Source organism: Helicoverpa zea, chromosome 16, assembly GCF_022581195.2.
Source record: "Helicoverpa zea isolate HzStark_Cry1AcR chromosome 16, ilHelZeax1.1, whole genome shotgun sequence".
NCBI classification, from domain to species: Eukaryota; Metazoa; Arthropoda; class Insecta; order Lepidoptera; family Noctuidae; genus Helicoverpa; species Helicoverpa zea.
The window spans coordinates 1,522,677-1,543,862 of record NC_061467.1 but is presented as its reverse complement, the minus strand read 5'-3'; the positions used below and the strand labels follow the sequence as shown (position 1 = coordinate 1,543,862).

The 21,186-nt window shown below is 36.9% G+C and overlaps 1 protein-coding gene across 1 annotated transcript in view; it reads right to left on the bottom strand.

The window, feature by feature from the left end:
* Positions 1-21,186, bottom strand: part of LOC124637362 — a 55,704-nt gene that overhangs the window by 7,721 nt on the left and 26,797 nt on the right. The window contains exons 3-6 of the mRNA XM_047173753.1: positions 19,590-19,701; positions 2,193-2,383; positions 1,527-1,656; positions 700-840 (exon numbers count right to left, since the gene is read on the bottom strand). Of these exons, the coding sequence (XP_047029709.1) occupies positions 700-840; positions 1,527-1,656; positions 2,193-2,383; positions 19,590-19,701 (574 nt within the window). The remainder of the gene's footprint in view (positions 1-699; positions 841-1,526; positions 1,657-2,192; positions 2,384-19,589; positions 19,702-21,186) is intronic.

Genomic DNA, 21,186 nt, shown 5'->3' with positions numbered 1-21,186 from the left:
TATAGGTACACACAAACTCCAACTTTATCTCCTTTGGGGTGTTTCTACACAGTGCATGTAGCTGGGGCAAGTTAAAATGCGCAAGTGACGTGAGTGACGTGAGTGGGTATTTTGCTTTGGTACATGCGCCAGTGGCTGGACCCGCACGTTTCGTAACATGCATGTAACCTGAGCAATGGCTCAACATGCGCAAGCTACTTGCACCGTGTAGATGCACCCTTAAACCCACATCCATTTACACCCAATTTTAACGATCCCCTCCAGTAAGAGACCCCTAAGCTCGGTCGACAACGCCACCTACAACCTACATTCCCTACTTCCTAAGCTCCCTAGCGCCACAAGAAGTACAGGCGCTTCATCGGACGCTACACAACAGGCTCACCATGTCGGCGCCACTCGCGGCACAGCACGGCGCACGTGCCGGCCGCCAGCACCAGCAGCGTGTCCCCCCCACCTCAGTCAGACCTACAAGCTTCTTGTTCAAACGCCATCTACATTCCCTACAACCTAAGTTTCATATCCCCTAGCGCCATAAAAAGGATCACCTAGTCACCCTCATAATTTGAACCCAAAAGTTTTCCTCCAGTAAAACCTACAAGCTTCTTTGGTCAACAACGCCTCCTACATTCCCTACTCCCTAATTCCCCTAGCGCCACAAGAAGTAAAGGCGCTTCATCGGACGCTAGACAGCAGGCTCACCGTGTCGGCGCCACTCGCGGCACAGCACGGCGCACGTGCCGGCCGCCAGCACCAGCAGAGTGCCCATCACCACGCACACGGCCGCCACCCACGTGCGCGTGTCGAACTGTTCGGCGCCGCTGAAGAAGTGCTTGTACAGCTCTGGAATTGATGGCCGACATGTTTACATTTGTTGGTGATGATGTCTGTTATATATACGCGATCGGGTCTTGGAACGGGATATGTGCCCCTGTAGAATAGTCCTAACTGTTTTTAAAAAGTGCGCAAATCGCGTTAATTACAAAAAAACCTTTATTGCAGACATACTGTTCATCAGTTAGATATCAGGGACATAGATAAATAAAATCTGCGATTTTAAGCGATTACTGAAAAATATTTGCTTACGTAACATAATCCCAAATACATATTAACTTTCATGTATGTGACGCCCACGTAAAGACGAAGAAGTGAAATTGAAATGATGAATAATAAATATCGTTGAGAGGATTTCCAAAATGTATAATTACACTTCCAAACATGAAACAACAAAAAGTAACTTTCTATTATTGGCGCCCACCATGGGACTGAAGAAAAGTTCCTCAAAGTTTTGGCGCCCACATGGGACCGCTTTGGATTTACATCAGTACAAAATCTCAACCAAAGAGTACATTTGCATATACCTCAATATAGTATTGTAAAGTCAATAATTACTTTACATGGGGTATAAATTTTATATCGTGGGAGCTTGTTATTAGCGATAAGTTTACCTATATGTACTTAGTATCGAAATGATGTTACAAGACTGTAAGCCTTCCTTAAAATAAATTATAGTAAATATATAAACTCACCAGCCTCCTGGTCGCTGTACAGCGTGGTAGCAAGCACCTCTACCGGAGGGCCAGGCCCCAGAGCATTGGTGGCCCACACTCGGAACCAGTACGAAGCGTTCGTATCTAGGTGATACACGTCTACTTGGCGCTGGAAACAGATTCGAAATAGATTAATCACAGCTCTAGCTAAGTAAGATTTCAGTTTTAGGAACAGTTGTTTCTGTAAGTATCTGTAACCGTGTTTTCTTCCACTGTATTAAACAGAATCCCTTTGGCTGCGCTTTCGGTTCTAGGACTGCGGTAACTCTTTCAAACCGTATCGTACAATGTTTACTTTTGGAATGCTTTTAAAATGTACTATCTTAGTAATATCACGAATCATAGAAAACTTGTAAGAGATTCCTCGTTTACCGCATTAGAACCGAAGCCTGTGATGAGATGGCCGCTATAGCAGGATTTGTTGAGAAGTTGTCAGGTTTGAATGCCTAAGTAAAATCATGGCAGATTAAACAAAAATCTTTGTTTACCGAATTAAGACTGATGTGGTTGGGACTGATTGGTCTCCAGGGCTCCAAGCTGCCGTTAACAGGTGCAGCCGAGCGATACTGTGCGGTGAAGTCTATGATAGGATGGCCACCAAAGCATGATATGCACAAAGATAACTTTAATAAAATCCTCGTTTACCGAATTAGGACTGATGTGGTTGGGACTGATTGGTCTCCAGGGCTCCAAGCTGCCGTTAACAGGTGCAGCCGAGCGATACTGTGCGGTGAAGTCTATGATAGGATGGCCGCCATCGCCGGCCACGTTCCACAGGATCAGCGCCAGGATCGTGGACGCGTGGACTGTCACATTCACCAGCGGTGGCGGCTCCGCTGCAAACAGGTAGATGTTAGTTAGTCGGTTTATTAACATAGCAAACAATTGCTGTCCAATGTTGTCAGTAGAACGTCTTGGGTAGTCCGCATCCTTCCACACCGAAACCTTTTCAGAAAGTCGATTGCATCAATGTATCTTGGCTAGCCTGAAGTTTTCTCCGTGGTAGATACATATTTTAGGAAAGAAATAGGATACTGTGAATTTCTTAATTCGGTATCTGAAGCATCGCTAAGTTAGGTGCGTGAACATGGATGCCTACTGTAGTACAAATTGTGAATATCTGTTTCTGTTCGTTGCTGTTTTTGCTTAAAGTTGTTATTCTAAATCCTAATGAGAATTTCTGTTTACAATTTTACTGTAGTAAGTCAATAAGCACAGGGGTAATTTGTCATCTCACGAGCACGTGGGTTATTAACCATTGTTTAGGATTAGGTAGGTTATTTATTACAAACTTTAATTTTATTGCTTATTTTCCTGAAATTAGTTTATTTATAGACAAATTTTCTGCTTCTGTTCTGTGTGTTTTGAAATTGTACAGTATGTTTTCTATTTAATATAACAATGTGACGTATCTCAAAAAAAAAAGATAAAAATGTTCAAAAAAATATGGCATACTCTCTAATTAATTTTTTTTACACCTTCATACGAAAAAATTGCTTTAAAGATTGTTCAGGCGCTGTTAAGAAAACATCGTTCATAGGACTATTTATGGACTATTTTATTAAATTATTTTTTGTTTGATAGGGTATACCTCACAGGTGGTCCCATAATCATCAGGTCAGGATCTGATGATGGAAACCCTGAGAAATCCAGGGCAACTTTTGAAAGTTGTAGGCATGCGCAGGATATAAAACATGACTATAAGGTGTATGTCTTATAACAATATGCAACAGTGAAGGTTTGGAGCTGACCTGATGATGAAGACGAAAGCAGGGCGAGGGAACTCGACAACTGAATATGTGAACTACCTCGCGTTTGGGCTTATATTATTCGTATTGATGAGAACTTTCCACTTATATGGACGAAAAGCCAAAATTAAAAAAAAAAAAACATTTTACAATAAAATAAAACCGACTCCCAAAAACACTGAAAAGCAAAAAAAAAAAAACTATTCTTAGGAGCATCGGCCTAGAAGTCGGTGGCAAAATTAACTTAGTAACATCCATAAGACACCGACTTCTAGGCCGATGCACCTAAAAATAGTTTTTTTTTTTTGCTTTTTAGTGTCTTTGAGATACGTCACATTGTTATAGGACGTGGGGCAATTTTGTATGGATTGTGATCCGTCTTCTTTGATAGTGGAGTATACCAGGAAAAACGTAAGTTAAATAGCTTAGACCCTCGCAAAGTCCTAACGAGTACCTAATGTTCGTAAAAGACAATAGTGCATTCCCCGTACAAATGGGTGTAATATTCCGAATTTACAAAAATGATATTCGGCCATAGACATACCTAAGTGTTCCTACAAAGCGACAATTTAATGAAACCAGGTAAGTAATGTCCTTGAGTGTTACATAACTGTTGTCAACGTGATGAATGCTTGCACTGGGCTCCTGTCGTGCACCGGTGTATGTAGTCACAATGTCCACTAATGTATGAAGTGCTTCCGTTCCGCTGGAGGAACAATATCAAGGCCAGGTTTAAATTACGTATTTTTAGGTGAACTGTATGCTTTTAATGTATTTTCCGTATGGATGATTGGAGTTCAGTTATGATGCGGGACAATTGCATTAATATGTCTTTTTGAAGCCGGGCACGAGTTATAGCGTTATTGAGAATCGATAACACAAGAAGTAAAGTGGTGAATAGCAACTAAGACATCACAGCAACTTCGGAAATGCAACTATTCCTCTTAAATTATTCTTCATAAACACAACCTTTTTTATCTGTGTCACCATTAACCCCAACGGAACATTCTCGAACATTCAGTAGAAAATCTGCGAAAACACCGTGACGCGACACCACGCGCACAGCAGTAAGTAATGACATAAAACCACGCTTCACTGAGCCGCGTGAGAATGGCCGACCGTATGCCGTATAGATAAAATCTCCAACATTTTAATTCTGAGCTCCATCAAGTACAAAGACTACGGCCTTTATTGGATGCATGCCGTTCGGTAAATAGGTTTAGCACACTGAACGTGCTTTAGTAAAGTGCTCTATATGGGTGGGATAAAGAAACGATCAGGACAGTTTTTGCATTGCAAAAACCACGATTTCAATCACATTGTGAGGAATCCACTTTGTTGCAGAAAAATGCACCTACTCACTCACTATTCAATAAAAATTATTTGATGCCGAGCTCCAGGTGTCCCGTCAATAAAGCTCAATAAAACGAATACTCTAACAAGCCTATATTGAAGTATATATCAGCAGTCCAAGAGAAATCGTTTATCTCCTCAACTTCGTATAATATAACCACATCCCATATTTTTTTCCATCATAAAGGACTCCAACAGGGAAATAGCCCGAAAGGGTTCAACTTTTCGCACAAAAAGAGACCCCGGAACAGTAAAATTGTCATCAGATACATTTTTGCTTATTGTCGTGCCATTTCCAGCCATTTGCGATCAAGGACGCTCGTCTCTTTGCAACCGTCGGACTAGCATTAAATTATATTTGGCATTTAAATGGAATGCAGTCCACGATTTTCCGCACAGAGAGAGGAACTAGTTTGAGACGTGAGTCGAAAACTGCGTGATGTTTACAATTCTTGCAAAAACTGGATATGGAAATGAGGTTGTAACCGGTTTTGGGTTGAATGAACGAAAAATAATTAATTGGATATGTAAATTTTGTTAATCGTGGAGATAAAGCTACTAAGTGCATCCTTACTTAAATAAAACCGGCCAAGTGCGAGTCGGACTCGTGCACGAAGGGTTCCGTAAATTACAGTTAAATCAACCTATCTCAAAAACTATAAGAGATACTTTGATCAAACCAAAAATCGTTGAAAGAGTTAATTAGCATGCATCACCTCTATTTTTTTTAGAATTTTATACCCCGTAGTTATAAAAATAGAGGGGGGGGGACATACTTTTTACGACTTTGAGAGCTGATATCTCAAAAACCGTTCACTTTAAGAAAAATGTTTTTTAGAAAACTTTATATCATTTTAAAAGACCTTTCCATTGATACCCCACACGGGTATGTACATCGAAAAAAAAAATTTCATCCCTCAGTTACATGTATGGGGGGCCCCACCCCCAATTCTTTTTTTTACTATTTAGTGTCATATTTTTGTAGCGGTTCATACAACACATATTCCCATCAAATTTCATCACTGTAGTACTTATAGTTTCCGAGTAAATCGGCTGTGACAGACGGACAGACGGACAGACGGACATGACGAAACTATAAGGGTTCCGTTTTTGCCATTTTGGCTACGGAACCCTAAAAATGCCTAGGTGGTTAATTTTTACACATGAGAGCTTTGTTTCAGATGTCTCTAAAAAGAAACTAATTTCATATCAGTTTCAGTTGTACGATATGAAACATAAATAGCAATAAGATTAAACTAAATAGTCCACATTGGCATAACTTATAACCCTACATAGCTTTAACCTTTACACCTACGACTGTCTACAAATGTTATGCTATCTCGATCTATTCTAATAGGCTTATAGAGATTGTTTATTATATAGGTTTTGCATATATACTTTTAAGTAGAAATATACAAGATAGATAAGGTTCGTCGGATATTAAAAATTTGCTTCGCCATGCATATTTACGACGTTGTAAAAATAACATTTTTATCAATGAATTTATGTACGGTAGCTATAATGTTATATAACAGTTGAAACATGTTTTTTCAGATTGTTTACTATTTATAAAACTAAAGAGTTATTTGCACGCGCTATAATCCATCAATAGTTATTTATTATACAAGAGTGCAAAGTTGCTTTTTAACCGCGGGCTCAATTTTGATGACCGAGCAAGCGAAGGATTCTAAAATTGAAACACGAGCGTAGCGCGTGTTTCAAGAATTAGAATCCTGAGCAATAGCGAGGGAATCAAAAGAGCACAAGGTGAAAAGTCTTTGCACTCGAGTGCAACACGTAACTTTTCATCCCACCTCATCGAGGAAATTTCTAAACTCAAAAAAAGAAAATGGCCCGCACGTCACACATGGCAAATTAAAAAGATGTACCTATTAAAATTTATTTACGCAAAATTCAGTTTAAAAATGTAATGAGGTTTAAAATCGACCTCAATACAATAAAAAACCGGCCAAGTGCAAGTCGAACTCGCACACGAAGGGTTCTGTACCATTATTTATAAAATGAACAAAAAAATCACGTTTCTTGTATGGGAGCCCCCCAAAATATTTATTAAATTCTAGTTTTCAGTATTTGTTGTTATAGCGGCAACAGAAATACATCATCTGTGAAAATTTCAGCTCTCTAACTATCACGGTTCATGAGATACAGCCTGGTGACAGACGGACGGATGGACGGACAGCGGAGCGAAAACAATAGGGTCCCGCTTTACCCTTTGGGTACGGAACCCTAAAAATTATAATTTCATCCCACTTCGTTGAGGAAATTACTAAATGCAAAAAAAACAAAATGGCGCGCACGTATGAGTATCAAATTAAAAATAAATACCTATTAAAGTTCATTTATTTAAAAACTCAGTTTAAAAATGAAACGAGGTTAAAAATCTATGTAAAAATAATAATAAAAATTACTTAATTAATTGAATAATTATTTTAAGCAGTATTTTATTTGTAATATTTATTTGTTTGAAAAGTCTTGTCAAGATTGTCACAAATGGAGATTGCACACGATGTTCTAAATTCAAATCACTTTGCCGCTCTAGAGGATAAAAACGGCTTTTGCGCTCAGATATCAAAGGGTAACTACTCTTTCCGAGATGGTGGGATGAAAAAATTATTGCTTATCAATGTCCAGTAAGAGCGGTTTCCCGTCTTTTGCTTGAACTTTTACAGGTGTGTATTCCTTGGTGGCCCTACCTTAAAAAAAGGTGTTTGTTTCTAAAACAATTGAAATCGCGTGCTCATTCTTGACACCTTCAACCCCTATCAAAAGACTAAACAAAAGCAACCCCTATAGAGCCATGTGCGTCTACGTCATACCCCCTATTCGCGTGTGTATCAAAAATAAAATCCTATAAAATATACGATACAATAAGAACTGACTGATATGCTTATGTATACACGTTATTTCTACAGGGCTAGCGGGAAGTATAATTAACAATATTTTACGATTTTCGGACGACTTCCGTCTTCATTAGTGGCTTCAGAACTATAGTAGTTAAGAAGGGCATGCAATCATCAGTAGATGACTTTCAATTGATGACTTGATAAAAGAAGACCAAAAAATCTTCCGCTTTACCTTAGAAATCACGACTTGCCAAATAGGCAACCTTTTTGTCTAAAAATTAATTCTCTTGCATCAAAAGTGCACAATAATGATACCTACAAACAATGGTTCAAAATGACAAAAAGGCGAACATCTTTAACGATACTTCACCTACAACTTGTATTAAAAGAATAATATCCAAACCTAGTGCGAATTGCCGTAGGGCCTTTTTTCCACAATCCAATTGCAAGAAGGGTGGTGGGTGACATAGGTCGCGAAACCCTAATGAAGTTGTGATCCTATTAGTGGTCGCGTGAAGGTGTTAAAAGACGAAGTGTAAGCCACTTTGTCTTGTGGGGGGATTAAAGAAAGAAAGCTAATTGAACATAGTTTATAATACATAAACTATTCATGGAATAGTTTATTGCAGAAGGTGGTACAGCTGATGTGATGCTTTACCTAGACACAAAGGGAACGTGTGTCATGTTTTACCGTGCAGACATATACTCAATTCCGAACGATGATAACCGAATCAGTAATATGGTGCAGTTACTACTTGGGTTCATATGTGTCCTTAGTACCTCGGGCTTAGCTTTAAGCCTCATTCCCAATAAGGCTGCTTAATGTTTTTACCACAGCAGGCTTATTTTAGATAATGCATAAAGACACAGAAGACGAACTTTGAATACCATAACCCTTTGATAAATAAAGCTAAGGTACGTATTGTCCCTGATCGCGGTCTATTTGTGTTGTAACCAGAATTCCAAGTAACAGCGTAACATTCTCAATACCTGAGGTTCCCCCAACTATTTACGAAAGCCGTGTGTATGCTGATCGGAGCGTAAACAAACACTAAATATTTGACAACTGTGTGTCTGTTTAATGTCACTGTATCGATCTGCAGGATAGGCTAGACATCCAATTAACTGTGTCAACACACTGAACGAATCGGTTAATGAATTCGGCTGGAGACTTTAATGCGCTGGGGGATTAAGAACTTTTATGGACGTTTTATGGTAATGATTATTGCGGGGCTAGTTAAATTTCTGGCAAGCAGCGGTTTTACGTTTTGATTGTAGCATCGATAAGGTTTAATAATAGCCAGAGTATGGCACCATAGAAATATAATGAATCCTTTATTGAATGGTCCGATCTATCGCGTCACTTAGTTGAGTGACATGATTGTATAACATGTGTGGTAGTATCATCTACTGAACGAATAGGTACATAAACTAGACGCAATGTGGGCCAAAAAGGCCAGTTCTGGCTTCGATGCAATTGTTTACCCGGTACACACCGGTTTTGATCAGTAATTCTTCTAATAATTAAGAAGGGTTTCCCCAGCCTAATGTGCAATTTAATCACAAGCCCTTACCTACTTCAACAATATATGTCATGAACAGACACTGTAGCCCATAATAGCGGACACGTATTTATGAGAAAAATGGCCAGCGACACGTCGTTACGTCACTACGTTTAACCCACCACTGACCGTTGAGCTGCCTCGCTGTGCTAATGTTAAGGAAAATGTTTCGTGGAGGGGGTATGTGGTGCATGGTGGGAGGTCAGCTTGCGATGGTTGCTGAGTAATGACAGTCATTACGCGGCCTTCGTGCGGCGTGTGCGTCTTCAGTACAGTGGAATAACCATGTATGAAGGGTTTTAGAAGGAATTTTCCCTTTGTAAAAGTGTAAATGTGATTTTCAGGTTACAAACAACAGTTCAGTGGTCTATAAGCTGAAAGTCGACAGATCAACATACTGGCAATAAATTGGATTTCAGCGAAAAGTTTTTAATCTCATATTCCTATTTAACTTAATTCATTATAATATCCATCAGCTTAACGCTGGATCAGAAGGGCGATTAATTGAAAAGCAGGTAAAACAAATTCTATCCGACCTCCGGCAACTTTGACCGATCGTGGAAACACGACGGCATTTCAACAAGGGTACAAGGACTTTCATCTTCAGGGAAATAATTACGAGCTATTTGGAAACTCTTGATTTTCTGTTAAGGAAAAGGTTTATTGTGAGTATGAAAAAAGTACATCATTTAGTACACCAAACTTTTCTAACTTCGTAGAAAACGTTACGCAAGAATGCCCGAAATTGAATAAAATCTGTCACCCTTTATAAGAACTTCAGACAGGGAGATTTCTCATAAACTTTTATAACACTTTAACAATATTTCGAAATACAGCACATTTCACTTTATCCTAACTAGACTTCTATCTAGAAAATAAGGTCAAACACGACAAAGTCAAAGAGTAGAAGAAACAAGTAATATTGATATTAATGCACTATGGAGTTGCGCGGAAAACTTTTCTCTCTAACATTCAACATTTAATTCTGATAGACGAGCTCCCAGTCTATTGAAAATGCAGGCCACAAATGCCGTGTGCCTTTTGAAAGTACGGTTGAATCATTTCTAGAACTTCGTTTGCAAAAGTCGATTGTTGAAAACATCAAAGATTCCCTTTGCTAAAAGTATTAAATTAAAGGCTGCAAACTTTTTTGTCGGAGTATCCTATTGTGGCCTGTGGCTTCCTTGGTTCTAAGATCGGCCCCTTTTACTTAATCGTGGTTAAAAGAAGCATTTTAGTGCAAATTTTGTTCTGAACTAATTTTGGTTGTCCAGCAAAGCTATGAATTATTCCTTCTCCAGTCTCCAAACTTCTTCAGTGACTGTTATAAATTCTTTGTCCACTCCTGAAGTCATAACATAAGTTTGTTAAGACGCTCTCACTGCAATTCTACTTCGACATATAGGTCTGTGTAAGTCAAGCTAAATAATAAAACGAATCTCCACCTGCCATTTTTACATGTATTTAATACATTGTCATCGGCAGGTGCCATACTACCCTTGTAAACTCCTTTATGCACTACCCTTGTATACTCCCTTATGTACTTTCCTTGTATACTCCCTTACGTACTACCCTTGTATACTCCCTTACGTACTACCCTTGTATATTTCCTAATGTACTATAATTGTACAAGTTAAGCTCAATAACATCATCTTGTGTCAAAATTGCATATAGCAGTGGTTCAAATAATGTTAGTTAAGGTGGTTTTTGATCGCATTAATTTTCTTTTAAACCATAACAATGTCTTCTGGCTAGTTTAAGAAGATTAGTTAATCCCTTTATACAATGTCTTGTCTTGTATCCGATGGTTTAAGACCTTATGAAGGTTTCGCTTTGTTAATATACAAACAAGTTTCCTTTACCTAGCCTACAGCTTATTCTGCGGTATTTCCAACACTATTCTGAATCTCGTATTTACAGTCTTCAGTGTATAAAAGCCTGTTTTGTGGAGCGACGCAAGTTGAGTCTGAAAGGTTTCTCTCTGGTGCACTATTAGTGCGATACTGCTACATTTCTATGCTGTAATTAGTTAATTAAATGGGCTTTGATAGTGGAGGCTCTAATTTTACCGTTGATTGGCCGTGTTCATATAATGATGGCGTGGCTATGCAATTTGTATGTGTAATGATGTTCTGTAAGGGTCTTACCTACCACATATTTTCTACACTAAAATAATAAACAGCAATTTTTTTTTTCTCATATGTTTTGGCTATATTTTATCCGGGTACGGGCAGTAGTTGCCACGGGACGTAAGTGAAAGCTTTACTAAAAATCAGTATATTTTAAGAGAGATAAGATCTTTATTCAATGGGTAGCCTTATCACAATCATCGTTAGTTCAGTAACATTACATTTTCACATCAAAGACGAGGAAACTCAATCCCAATAATCGATGTGATTTTAGCAAATTGCAATTTTTGAAGAGCAAAGGTTGCCCTTTTGAAACAGACTGCAGACACTACACCCACACTTGGTAGATATTTTTAGTTTTCATCTAGACTTCGCTAAGAATTTATAAGTACCTCTTTAGACCGCTTATGCGCAATTATAAATACTGTACTAATAAAGATAATAACAGCCTGCTTAAGGAGTGGAGATCTACAGTTCCTAGTACTGAACTACGCACAAGTAATCGGAATATGTAAAGCAAGATGTCGTGACAAGATAAGTCTTGGAAACATAACATATAAACATTACATATTAATTTAACGAAGACATCCACTGCGTCTGTCCGTCTACTTGCGATAGCATCCAAAACTACTGATAGGATTTTCGTGAGGCTTTCACAATTACTTAAAGAGATTAAGAAAGCAGGTTTAGGTTTAATAACCTGTACAAATCGGGACAGGCAGCAACTATACTACATCTACCGCTGTCTATAATATTTATACTAATATATTATAATAAAGAAGAAAGAAGACGGATCACAATCCATACAAAATTGGTATATAATATAAAGGAAATGAGATACGTCACTTTGTTATAGGACGTGGGGCAATTTTGATCCATTTTCTTTTTTTTGTTTCATTTCACATTCTACTAAACAGATTTGAAAAATTGTTCCACTGTTGGAAAGCTACGCCATCCCCGAGTAACATAGGCTATAATGAATCCCAGAATGGAAAGGAGTTCCCCCGTGACGCGGGTGCAACCGCAGGAATACAGTTAGTAGGTATTTTTTATAGAAGACCATACTCTTTGTTGATATAAACTCTGGCTTCTGGTATCGAGGCAAGCTTATTTGTTTGATGTCAGAAACAAGTTAACGTGGTAAAACTATGACATGAAAGAGAGTAACAAACAAGGCTTTTGCTTTTTTACTTTGATGTTGTTTCCGCCAGAAAAGTCGCGTAGTAATATTTAGTCTTTATTTTTTTGTATGAAAATGTCAATGTTGCACGTGCCAAGCTTGGGTCGGTCGCTTATAAATAAATCCGTTACTTAAATACCTTTTCTTTGGCCTTTCCTTCTTTATATGTATTTGTATAGCGATAAAGAAAATAAGCCGCTTGTATCTCGTCTTTTAAAAGATGATCGATTAAATGCGAATTTCTATAACCCATCCGTTGATTTGCGATAGAGAGTTATCTCTTATCGCAAAACCACGGATGGTAGGTTATTGAAACCCACTGTAACTTAATTTTCCAATTCATTCGTAGTCATTCGATCCATGTATCGATATAACAGAATTGAGAATAATTCGATCATATAGGAGACCGATATACTTACTTATGCATGCCATATTTAAGGAGGACGCTATTGAATACGAAATTACATCGGATCTAATTATTTCCAGCCGCGTATTACGTAGAAAATAATTAATTAATATTCCCTGAATACCGCGATACTTATATCAATATGTGCAGTGACCATGAGATGTGTATCGATTTTTTCACATGCTGGGACTTTTTAAAAGCTATTTTTAAAAAGTTTTTTTATGAACCACTTTTAAATGAAATCGTAAGTATACTTATAAATGACCTGAAACCAGGGAAAATTGTAGATTTAAAACAGGGAAAGAATTTTTCAGTTATTTACTAAACTTCCCTTTATAATATTAATATGAAAGTATAGAATAAATCTTCATATTTATTTATTTTGGTATTATAAAATAGGTCTGCATTCTCACAAAGAGGGTAAAATTACCCTCTCGTAATAAGGCGCTAGCACCTTATTAACTAACCGGTGTTAAAGACGGCACAAGCAGCTATTCCCGCATACAATTTCCCCGTTTTCATTATAACGCTGATAAATGCATATTACCTTTTAAATTCTCAGGTGCGGCGAATAGGTAAGTAACTAACTGTAACAGTATTTTTCTTCATTCATGGATATTTTGAGTTAACACCAGTAGTATCTGGGATATTCTAGAAACTGGAAGAAACAAACTAACATGCAACGAAATTCGTTCTGAAAATATGGAGGACACAAAACCGCTAGCTCGACCGAGGCCATCAAAACTTTTCAAACCAAATCTATGCAGTCCTATCATATCACTGCAAACCCAATTTTAGTTCACTTTATGTAACTTTCTCTTTGTAGATGTGAAAAAACAGTGCTATCAGCTTACATAAATAAATTGTCATCATCATCTAACTAGCCTTTGCCCAACTATATTGGGGTCGACTTCCAATCTAAACAGATGCAGCTGAGTACCAGTGCTTTAGATAGAGCCACTGTCTATCTGATCTCCACAATCCTGTTACCTTGGCAATCCGACACCCCTTGCTAAGACTGGTTATAAGAATTTCTGGCTTCTGATCAGTTAACGTCTACTAAAGAAGTTCAAATGATAGCCTCCAGTTAGACCAACTCGTCACGACAAGATGGCTGATACCCATCCACGTACCGACCGCGCCAAGCGCCGCTTCACCTTATAATCGATCGATTTGCACGGCTTTGACTCAGTAATTATAGAAATAACAAATTCCTCAATAATGCCACAAAGCATCGTCACCCTACCATCCTCATTTTATCAGATTGCTATTTGTCTCGTGGATTTGTATTGCTCTCATTGTGTGTAATAGATTTCCTCCGGCACAATGCATAGTTTAACTCTCTGTGTGGGGGAGTGCGACTCAATCTAAGGAACCTTCCACGTGCTGTATTGTGTAGTGGTCTTTTGTATGTCTGTTTATTAAGATGTTTGTTTGATGGGTAGAAATGCATTTAATTTGTTGAAGAGATTCTGATTGAAATAATGTAATTATTCAGTATAATTGCAAAGTAATTTCAGCGTTCATTTGTGTCATTGGTTTGGTTGGATGGATTGCTGCTTTTATACATTTGTTAAACGACTTTCCAAAAGGGATACGGTTCTAAATTCGGATGTTTGCATTAATTTTTTGTTTGATCGCGCGTTCCTCGATTGATTCTTTCACCCATCAACTCAGCAATCGCTTTATTTTTGGCAGCATCAGAACTTTCATCAGTCGTCTAGATTTCTTGATTCTTTTCTTATATGACACTGAGTTCCAGTGTTCCAGAGTTATAGCCAAGACGACCCTAGATAAGCCATCAAACAACAAGGTTAAAAGAAGGATGTTAATCCGAGGAAAATGGCCATCTTGAATGCTGATTGTGTCGACTACAATGTGGGAGTCACGCGCCTCCGTTTATGTCTTGTGGTTATTTAATTGTATAGGATAACAATAGACTAGATAATGTTATTTATTAGCACTAGAGATGTCTATTATTATCCTTGTTATCACTTCTAGAATCGTCCGTATCTCGATGACCTTTCCTTCCAATCTTTAGCTAGCTAACTACGGATGCGACGATCTATCTTTTTATTTGCTTACTAAAAGTAGAGTTTTGACATAAGCCTCATTCAAGCACTGTCAAATTTCTATATCTAGTAAGTAAATCCAAAAATATTGGTTATTGAAATACGCCCTTAAAGGTCAGAGGTGCTGTCTGATTTTAAACATCTTTAAACAAAATCCCAGTAAGTGGGCTAAAGTCACTTCTAAAATCAGATACAGACATCAAGAGATTGCAACTCTAAAAATAACGAGTTGGATATCATCTGGAGCTCTTATGACACCAGACAGATAGAAAAGATGCTATCTCGCAAATCTATTGAGCTGTGCAATAACTCCTAGCTAGCTTCAGCGAGTTGAGAGACATATGGCATCCTAAATTATCATTGTGCATCAAAGTCAGAACATTTGTTTCAATTAAACCATTTACTGGTATTTTTATAACGTCTAGTAATTGTTTAGTTTTGTTAAAAATGATGGTTGTTGCTAAATATACCAAAGAAATATAACGGACGAGACGGATCAAATAATTATACATAGAAATGTCTGAGCAGACTGCAAACACGCCAAACCTACTTTCAGTACAAACAACAATTTTAAAAGCCAATACACAAATGTAGGCAAATGAAACTTTACTCCAAAACATCGCTTTAAATAACAGCAAAATACGAACAAACTGCAATAAAGCCAGTTCAACTAAAGTTGAAATAAAAAGTATTATTGCTCATATTTTCGTTCTGCGGAATAAAACAGCGCGTCGAGTGCCACTCCGGTTGAACCGAGATCATTAATATGCTGCTGTATTTAAACCTTTAAACATCGCATAATCCCGTAACAGGTGGCTACTTATTGAGCACTAGCTTCAGCTTGAAATTGATACTTGACGATGAGTTGAAAGCCGAGTGTGTCTTTGAGGAGTATTCTGAAGGTTTATTGAAGCGAGGATCGGTAGATACGGATTTTTTTGAAAGCGTAGTGGAAAATGCTGTAATTGACGCAGCTACGAAGGTCACAGTTTGGCGTAAGTAGGTCTGGAATTGGGCCACAGCATTTAAATCTTACATTCAAACGCTACATCTAGGTTGAGCTAGCGGGTTTTCTCGTCTTTACGCAAACAAATTAAATAGTATTTGTGTTTGGTCCTTTACAAACATGAACGTGTGCAGAGTAACACGTCTGAGATCCCCAAAAAATGAGTGTTCGCAAAGACCCGAAGGTGTTTGAGTTGGGTCGACAGATTTTCACAATGAAATCTGTCGTGATAACATCAAATCGACTGCCATTTATTGAGCAAATCCAAGTTTTTAACCCCCGACGCAAAAACGACGGGGTGTTATAAGTTTGACGTGTCTGTGTGTGTGTGTGTGTGTGTGTGTGTGTGTGTGTATGTGGCATCGTAGCTCCCAAACGGATGATCCGATTGTAATGCGGTGTTTTTTGTTTAAAAGGTATGTCAGTCGGGAGTGTTCTTAGCTATGTTTGGTGGAAATCGGTTCAGGTCTTCAAGGTCATCAGCTCGTTTGCTAGATGTGATAGGAATGTTACACGCTCAGTTTACTTGCAAGTATATGTGGGATCTGAAATTTGAAACACTAATGTCTTTTGGAACCACTGAGCTGGTCTGCTGTTAGGGCACGAAGGTAGGAGACGTAACCCTGAACTGCCTTTTAGTAAACCCATCGAGTTTGGGCTCGTTGAATTTGTCTTGACGAGTTCTCTTCATGTTTCTGATTGACGAGAACCTGATGCTGGAAATGGGATGTGGCGGATGAAACCCTGAAATGCCGGAATGAAACGGATAAACCGATTTATATTTTTGCTGAAAATCTAGAATGTCCAAAGGTTAATCTTTATTGTTTCTCAATCTGTGCAATTCTCCCAGAGCCAATTTGTCATGAGGATTGTTAAGCAGGTTCCTTTGGCCGAGATCGCATATAGCGACCCATCTTAAGATAAAATAAATTAAATGAAAGAAGGAAAAATTAAGGAGCTCCTTTAAAAAGCATGAAATAAAATTAAATTATAAATTTAAAAAAACCCCCGACCCAAAAAAAGTACGCAATAATTATGACAAAAGGTTAAACACGCCAAACCCTATAAAAAGCAAAAAATAACTTTTAACACTACGTAAACTAAATTTTGACGTGTCGGGGGACCGCTTTTTACCTTCATAAATACTTACATAAATCAAATGATACCTACCTAATTACAACATTCGTTTAAAAAAAAAACACGTATCTAAAGTAATGAATTAGAGCGGTCCCCCGACACGACAAAATTTAGTTTACGTAGTGTTAAAAGTTATTTTTTGCTTTTTATAGGGTTTGGCGTGTTTAACCTTTTGTCATAATTATTGCGTACTTTTTTTGGGTCGGGGGTTTTTTTAAATTTATAATTTAATTTTTGATAACTAAGAAATATTCACATCTGAGGATTTTAGATCAGTTTATTTTAAATCTAGATCTTTCAGACCATATTGATGACTTAGGAGAAGTGCAAAATCCTATAGTGACTTTTAAGTGGTTCCACAGATAAAAATATTTGGCTCAAAGCGATAAGTTACCCAAAATAGAGCTTCCATGAAATAATAAAAGACAGGAGTGAAACTAGAGCATCACACAACCGAGCGCGGATCAGATACCGCGGCAATTATATCAAACTGTTGCTAAAACTTCGTTAGCGATGCAGGATCGCGTCGAACGTGACGTTATTTAAACTTTACATAGAGCGGAGAGGGTTAGAATTTCATTTTGTTGTAAAACTCAACTAAATTCTCTAACATAGCGATAGGTGTTATATGTTAGATCTTACCCAAAGAAAATTCCATTGTATAGTCTTTCTGTTTAAGACTCTCTGGCCCCATCGTTTGATTATATTAATTTTGCTGTGTTCTTGCGAGAATCTTAATTTGAGACATTCTTTGATGAAATTCGTAAATTTCATAATTTCCAAAATCGCAGTTTTTGATTTATTACCATATAAATATAACTATTAAACAGCTGCAGTGATCTGGTAGATGTGCACTCGGACTCACTTGCTAAGTTCAGAAGCATTATGTTTAAATGTGAAATCTTTCTATGAATTTATTCTCTTCTCTTTGGGCACATATTATTATTTGTATTTTTTTTTTTAATTTTTAATTTGTATTATAATAATATTTTGTTTACGAATTTAAGTTCTATAACATCTAATTTAACTATAATAATTTAATTAGATTATAATTTTTATGTTTTTGATTAACTTTACTTTTGAATTTGATTTTAATTCCATTTGGCTGTGAAATCCGCATGAATTGTGTGTGTTGATTATGTTCTTTGATGCTGTTAAATTAAATTATTTTGATTATGTTTTATTAATGAAAATTTAGATTTTTTGTTCAATTTATTTATTTGAATAACTAGTTTTAATTTATTTAATATTAACTTTATTATGTTTTTAATTCAATAAGGTTTTTCTTTTTTATTAATTTTATTTCTTCCACATTTTGTTTTTGCATGTAATCTTATCTCATAGTTTTAGTCCAATTTTTAGTTCTATAGCATCTAATTTAACTATAATATTTAAATTACATTATAATTTTATGTTTTTGGTTATGTTAACTTTTGATTTTGGTTTTAATTCAATTTGGCTGTGAAATCCGCATGAATGTGTTGATTATGTTCTTTGATTCTGTTAAATTACATTATTATGATTATGTTCTTATTTATGTTAATTTTGATTTTTTTGTTCAATTTATTAATGTTATTTACTAGTTTTGATTTATTTAACTTCAACTTTATTATGATTTTAATTCAATTAGGTTTTTCTTTTTCATTAATTTTATTTTTTCGACATTTTGTTTTTGCATGTCAATTCATAGTTTTTAGTTTTAATTTGTCCCTAGGAGCCTGATTGTGTGTACCTACATGAATTTCAAGCCTTTATATATTTAATCTTAAGTAGTGCATGATGTGCTTACCTGTAAGAGATTGATACACTAGACCCTAATTGATGTAATGTAACCCATAATTGTTGAGTGTATTCAATTGTTGGTGAGCCAAATAAATAAATAAATAAATAAATATTGGACCCAAACCAACACGGACCGCCTTGTTTGATGGTCATTGTTCTCAAATCCTACCAGTATAGAACTAAGTGACGTCAAACTCCAATTGACTTTACGAGCTTGCACACACCTTGTAGCGTCAGCAAGCCAGTTTCATTAATAGGTCCATTCCGCATGACTCAATCAAGATAATTTTCAATCAATACAGCTTCAACGAAGGAGTCAAGTGTTTTCAAAAAGACAATTTGCCTGAACGAACCACGTCCTAAGGAAGCGAACTTAATCCAGCGGTAAGATATACCAATTGGAAGTCCAGGCACGTCTTCCCCTAACGATGTATTATTCATTCCTACCTACTTTATTCTGAATACAAAAATTAGGGCTTATAAAGAAAGTGTTATATTTTCAGTTATATTAGCTAAAGAAAGGTCAAACCTGTGGTTATGTTAATTAGGTTTTACATGCGAGGGTAGAGCTAATTAAAACTAATCTGATTAATGAAAATGTAAGCTTAGTTGGTACACTGTTAGCTTTTAGGTATCAGGACCTAGTCCTCATTTTATCCGCCGTAACTTTGGACACATTGAGAACCTTTTGAGTTCGACTCCTAAGCCATGTGTCATGGCTTATTGAGGGAACTCTTAATCTTCGTTGTTTCGGTATTTTCTAGTTTTGGGTATAGTGATATTCTTAATAAAATGGTACTTACTCCGCACAGTAATGTTGACTCTGTCGACGTACGCCGTCTCGTTTTCCACTGAACACTCGTACAGGCCCGCATCATCTACGCCTATGTTTGTAAGAAGTAAACTTCCGTCGGTCTGAAACAATACAGAAAAACCAAATTCATACTATTGTTTTTGTAGAAGGGAACTTAGGATAATTCTTGGTCTCTTACTGCCTAATTATTCAATAAGGAAACCAATGCAATGTTAACCACTTCACTGTCTTCACTCCACTGCACTGTCCACGATGTAGACGCAATAGTTAAACAATAGGTGTGTATCACATATGACTAATGGGACAGGGAAGTTAATAAGATTGGCACCTGTAAATAAAATATAGTTTTTTGGTTCACTTATTCAAACAAATTCACTAGACGTTTGCCAATCAGTTTTCAGCACACGCCGCGTGGTAAAGGTAAGTCCATAAATGAAATTAAAAGATAAGTAAGTTTCATCAGGTCTACGTGTGAAATGAAATAACATGTTTAAGTAATAAAATAAATATTATGTCAGAGCAAACATACGTCGTCGTAAAACATTTTCATCGCACCTAGATCGTGCCATATTTCCCTTCAAAAATTAGGTCTGAAAACCAGACTAGGTTTATTAATTTCATACATAAAACCTAATTGCGTGTTTGGGTTACTTCGTCGTGTATTTATTCGTTTCGTCTCGATATCAACCTGTGACCTCTATTATATCGCGTGCGGTGGGTCACCCCAAAATCGCTTCAAAATCTGATTCATGGTGTGGTTTACAAAACAGTAAGACAGAAGACGTGATTTCGTTTGTTTAGATTTTTCAAATATTTTTTTGTAAGTAGGTAGAATCAATGTAGATATTTTACCAAAAACTCTGAAATATCATGTGTTACCGAAGTCTCTTCTGACATCAAAACCATTTTGGGTTGGGTTAGATAGAACTAAATTGCTAGCACCATATAATTGTCGACCTTCCAATACAGCAAGATGGTCTGGTATCCAATAACGTGTTTACGATAAGGACCAACTAAGGGAAATTGGTTAGTGCTGTGGGCTGTGCCACTGGGCGTTGGACTACTGACCTATTTTGCTGCACCGATTTTCAAAAGCCCAGCGTAGTTTTAAATTCCTCATATTGGCATCGACGGAAAGTATATGAATTACTTTGAAGGGTGGAGGGTGAATGTTTACAAAGTTCAACGTTACGTTTTTATGTAAGGTCTTGATATGAAAGGTTTATGAATATGGAGGATTTTTTCTTCACGCTTAAGGCTTCAGAGAGTGTCTTGCAGGCCTTTTTTGTCGACTTACAGACATAAATATGAGAAAACTTGCTAAATGAAATTGGTACTCGTAACAAATCTACCAGTATCAAATAAGTTTATCTTATAGCGATTAAGATAAGTCTTGTCATTAGGTCATAGACACACTAAATTGATCGATTACATAAAAGACCTGTTATTTACAACCTAACTTACAGCCGAACATAAAGTTGTAAGTGAACAAAGTAGAATTTACGACAAAAGCCATTACATGATTAATACCCGTAACTTAGTTTCACCAGACATAAATATTTGCGGCTAAGTTTAGACGGACCAAT